The sequence below is a fragment of the Lolium perenne genome, chromosome 7, assembly GCF_019359855.2.
Source record: "Lolium perenne isolate Kyuss_39 chromosome 7, Kyuss_2.0, whole genome shotgun sequence".
Taxonomy (NCBI): Eukaryota; Viridiplantae; Streptophyta; class Magnoliopsida; order Poales; family Poaceae; genus Lolium; species Lolium perenne.
In genome coordinates, this window is record NC_067250.2 from 291796405 (window position 1) to 291801974 (window position 5570).

At 46.9% G+C, this 5570-nt stretch overlaps 1 protein-coding gene across 1 annotated transcript; it reads left to right on the forward strand.

Annotated features, from left to right (window-relative positions):
• The first annotated feature begins 4623 nt into the window (after positions 1–4623).
• On the forward strand, positions 4624–5278 carry LOC127312266 (calcium-binding protein KIC-like). Its single transcript, XM_051342816.2, has one exon. The coding sequence runs from the start codon at positions 4800–4802 to the stop codon at positions 5169–5171; it is 372 nt and encodes a 123-aa protein (XP_051198776.2). The 5' UTR covers positions 4624–4799; the 3' UTR covers positions 5172–5278.
• The last annotated feature ends 292 nt before the right edge of the window (positions 5279–5570 follow it).

A 5570-nucleotide genomic window follows, 5' to 3' on the forward strand; every position in this document is an offset into this window, starting at 1 on the left:
TCAGCTTGAACTACAATGGCACGGGGATGCGCTGCCAGTAGAGAATGTCCGCCTCATCGTACGTCAGTTGGAGTGAGCGGAGCCTACCGCCTGCACCGCTGTCACCGGCCTCGGCAGTGTGTGCCATCGGAAAGTGTGTCGCCGGTGGGTGTGTCGCGCGGTGTCTGCGGGGTCTAGGGTTCGAAGACGAGGGAGAAGAGGAGAGGAGCACGCCGGTGCGGTTTTAAGGCGGCGGCGGACGCATATTGATGGTGCGTGGGGGAGGTGGGTGGACGCCGCGTGGCCAGCCGCCATCCTCGTCGCCGCTTTGGTTTCTACTTGGGAGGCCATTAACGCCAATGACCAATATTTCCGCGTTTTTTTCAACACGACCCGCCGCCTTCTCTCGCTGCCAGGCGGATCCCGCCCACGAAAACCGACGTGCCGCGAGTACCCGACGCACCCAATTTGTGCCCTTCGCGAAGGGGTCGGCACGGGGTTGCCGGTGCATCTATTAAGCTCGAAATTGTGCCCGCGGTTTTTAAGGCGTGCCAGTGCAAATTCATTTTCGATGCCGGCCCCTAAAATGCTATCGGTGCCGCCGGTGGAGATGCTCTTACAGTCGCAAAACAAGTGCGCCCTTTTTTAAAATGGTTCAAAGTATAATAATGTTCATATTTAGGAAATCTATTCAAATTTTAAAATGTTCATATTTTAAGAAACTCGCGAATATGTTTTTCTGAAAAAATATTAGATTCTAAAAAAGGAAAATATTAGTACAAAAGAAACAGAAAAAATAAAATAAAAACGGAAAGAATCATACCTGATCAATGGGATGCGACCAGGTCGGTGTAGAGCGCGTCCCGGTATTTGGGAAGTAAAAATTCATATTGGACGCTACTCGGTTATCCACCAACTGGGCCTGGTGGGCGGGCCAAAAAAGTTGAGATTCACTTTTTTTCCTTTTCTTTGTTTTCCTTTCAGCTGTTTTTCGTTTTCTTTTCTTATTCACTTTAAAATATCTCTATTTAAATTTCAGCTTCCTTGCTTTGTTTTTTCATTGCCACTTCTACCTTTTTTTAGGAAAATATATGATTTAGAGAATCATAGAGACGATGGGTCACACACCAGATACGACATAATGCTAAATCCTTCACACGTCAAAGCAGTCTATGATGCTTTAGCTCTAATCATCTCCAGTTGTTAAAATGTTTTTGTTAGGACATCTCCAGTGGCACCATCTATTTTCTAGGTCCATTTAGGTGGCCAACCGATGGAAGTCAGCTTGTCCTTCCCCTTGTCCCTTTGGGTCGGCGCAAACCCATCGGCTAGACCTAGTTTGTTTTCCATAATAATTGATATATGGAAATCTTATTTTACATAGTGTAAAGAATGAATAAAAAGGAGATAAAATAGAAAAATAAATAGCTAGAAATGCTAGTCCTCTCTAGGGTTTACGTCAGCACGCCATGTAATCCTCGTCGTCGTTGGTGAGGTTGAAGAACTTTGGTGCTAGCCAAGGAGAAACTACGCACTCTTTGTCAAAGCTACACAAGTATCAAAGTGTTCCGGGGCTACTGTCGGATTATGACGAATAGGGTGTACCACGACAGAGGCTTTAACTAACAAGACTAGGTGGCCCAGTTGGATGGAGAAACTACCAAGGCTGCCTGACGGCCCAGTTACTAGAAGATGGTGGACCAGTCGACTAAGAAAGGTCCAAGTCGGATTCCAAAAGGTTCATGAAGAAGAATTGTAACTCACGACACAACATATTTATTGACATAGTCTATGTTTCCTTATTCGGTTAGGTATTTACCTCCAGGTACGTATGATCCGCGCCGCTGTTCTCTTCCCTGGTGATCCGGCAGGAGGGATTGGCGGCGTGGGGCTGCTGATCTTGCTTTGTTCTTGGTGGCGATCCTAGGGTTTCTCGCATGCGAGGATGAAGATCTTCCGGAGGTCATGTTGCTTTGATCTAGCTGGAGAGATGAGTTCCGGAAAGCTCCGCTGGCGAATGGAACAGTGCATCCTTTGCCTGGAGTTTGCTGGATCGGGTGGTATTCGGTCGCGCGCACCCATATTTTTATTCCGACTGTTTGGTTCCGGAGGGATCGACGCGAAGTTCTATTCTGTGTTGACATGAGGTGACTTTTTGATCCATGGTGAAGTCAGAAGAAGGAATATCATGAAGGCCAGATTGGTGGACTGGCTAAAGGAGGTTTGAGTCTCCGTGATGCTGAGGGTTCTGCTTGGCGTTCCGGGCTCTGCAGCAGTGGTATGCATGTGGGGGCGACATCACAGGGGGAAGTTCAGAGTGTTACCTCTCAGGGTGAAAACCCAAGGTCTGGCCTTAACTGGTTGTGACTGGGAATGATCTTGTTGGAGGCATTATTTTGAGAGTGAGAACTATCTTCAGGGTGAAAATCTAAGACCTTTGGTCGGCGATGACGGCGCTGGTGCACTGTTCCCTTCTTGGAGGCGTCGCTTTTGGAGAGTCTGTACTTCAGGTGTTTTCACGGTGGTGGTTGTATTGCTGTTGCTAGGTCTAGAAGGCTGTAGCGGGATTTTTATTTCTTAGTTTTCTTTACTTTTTTTTGGGCTGTGTGCATCCGTACTGCCACAAGAGTGGGGCGTTGTTGCAGAGACTGGGTGTAATTGGTATCTTCTGATATTAATATATTCCCTTTATCACAAAATGGTATTTACCTCCATCAAACCCTAGATCCTGGAGCCTTTGTAAGCCGGCCTAGCGGACGGCTTTATAGCAATACTGAAGGAGAAGAAATACACCGCCTGCCCTGACCACGGCTAGGTGAGCGTGTTACATGTTAACCTAGTACTTTGTAATTATCTACGCAATAATGTAGTATGGAGAACTTACGAAATTATGTAGTTATCTATGTGACCTTTGATCAAGATTTAGCCCTTGATGTTTCAGAGGCATGGGATGCGACTATTGATGTGAAACTAGGTATATTTTTATGAGGGGTGTTACTATGAACCTGTGATGTTGTTGTATATGTGCATGACATGCCTCAGTGGATACATATGTTAACAAGGCTAATTAATGTGGATATTAACTACTTGGTTGTCTATGTGCTATATGGTGCTGTTTGGCATTTTGGTGATAAGATCATCATATATGAGGTAGGAAACTGAAAATTGTGCTTGCACATAAAAAACACAAATATTTTGCATTTGTACTAAACCTCATTATGCAAGCAAACAAACAATAGGAAAAAAAATGCACCAATACTCAACGTGGGCAACCAAACATATGCACTCATGCAGTCACTATAGTGTCCATACTGAAAAACAAGAAAAATGCATACGAGCAACCAAGCACCCAAACACAGCATATAATATAGCATAATATAAACAAATAATTATACTCCCTCTCTCTATGAAAAGATGTCTTAACTTTGTGAAAACTTAAGCGTATCTAGATCCATCCCGTACACCTTCACCCTGAGAAACGTAAAAGGGTGATTAGGGTTTATTCACCTCCCGTCACCGCTGACGATGATCTGCCTCACTTCTTTGGCCTTCGAGATATGGTGGCGGGGTGGATCTCGGTCCCCATCCACGGGAGGGCTCATTTCCCCTGGTTTTAGGGTTTTAATTTGGTGCGGCGGTGCTAAGGTGGTGGCGGCGCCTTCTTTTATAAAGTCTTTCCGCCTTCACCCCTATCTCGTCAATGACATCAAGAAGTTTGTGGGAGTGGTGTGCCTCTCGAAAACTTAATATGGCGTGGGGTGGGGGGGATCTTCGGATCTTTATGGATCTTTATCGGCCATTATTCCTTCTTCCTCGTCTCGGATGTGGTCTTGTTGACCCGTTCTGTGACTTTCCATCTGTGAGCGACAACATCAGGACGACTCAGGGAGGAAATGCAGCGGTGGCGCGCCATCAACTTGGTTTGGAGGAAGATGAAAGGCATCTCAAGGTTTTCGTTGTAATTTTCGTTTTTTTAGATATTTCATACTGTTCAATGTTTCTCTGAATGTTAGGGTTTTATTTTGAAAAAAAAAGATGGAGGGGACGCCCTACTAAGGATGGCAATGGGCAGGGTAGAGCAATACCATACCCATACCCGTATAGTCGATGGGTACAAACTTCTACCCATACCCGTGCCCATGGGTATAAAACTTTACCCATACCCATACCCGGCGGGTACCCGTACCCATTGGGTACCCGGTGGGTAGGCTAAATTGTACATAAGTTTCTCGCAATTTTACATTTATCGATAATAAATTTCATTAAAAATGAATCATCTCAATTCAATAACAGGTAGTTGAGTACATAACAATTTAAAAAATATAAAAAACCCATTCTCATGTAGTAACTCATAAGTCAACAAAAGTAGAAGCGTAACATAAGAAATTGACAATAAACGGGCAAGGTATGGTTATACCCGCGGGTACAAAGCTATACCCGTGCCCTACCCATGACTTAACGGGTAGGATATGGGTACTACCCATGAGCATAAAAGTGTACCCATACCCTACCCATGTGGGTACGGTACCCGTGGGTACCCGAACCCGTGGGTAAAATTGCCATCCTTACGCCCTACATCCCGACGTGACACACACGCACTTCCGCCTAATAAGAGCTTCGTTCGTTTTAGCAGCTGTCCTGATTCCCTCCTCCCCCACACTATTTAGTATTCACAGACCAACGAACCATCATCAATCACACCACCTCAAATACCAAGCAATCTCACCTTCCACACTCCACACCAACAATCTACCAGCGACGCACCTCAGAACCAAGCAACCAGCAAGCATCAACAGCAAGACCACCATCAAACTCACACCATGGCATCGCACCAGCAGCAATCGCAATCCGTGGGGTTCGAGGACTACCTTCCGGTGATGGCGGAGCGGCTGGGCGAGGAGGGCCTGATGCAGGAGCTGGCGTCGGGGTTCCGGCTGCTGCAGGACCCGGCGCTGGGCCTCATCACCTTCGCCAGCCTCCGCCGCAACGCGCCGCTGCTGGGGCTGGGCGGCATGTCGGACGACGACCTCCGCGGGATGCTCGCCGAGGGCGACTTCGACGGCGACGGCGCCCTGAGCGAGATGGAGTTTTGTGTTCTGATGGTCAGGCTCAGCCCCGAGCTCATGGACGAGCCCCGCAGGTGGCTCGACGACGCCGTCGCGCAGGCGTCCCAGTTCCTCTTCACCAGCTAATAGTTAGAGATGCTGTTTTCTTCTTGTGTTCGTTGTTCATAGAGTCAGGATTATTTCAAGAAGGCTCGCAGGCACTGTCGATTGGTTGATGGATTTCCACATGAATAAATCGGCATAAGCTTATGCGTTTTCACCACCACGCGTATACATTTCCTTACCCGTGTTTGTTCTCCTATAAAGCTCCGTTGTCGATCTGAAGATGTACGGTTTTGCGCGCAGTGGTCGATCGTTTGCGGCAACCGATCGATCAGTTGATCAGTAGAATCACGCCTCAGTGTCACACTAGTAAAAGAAATAATCGTAATTTGTATCATCCGTCGATCGTCGTCTCGCAAGATCCGTTGCGAACAGTGGCTGAAAAAAGATGGAGCATTTGGTCAGAGGCGCTCATACGTCATT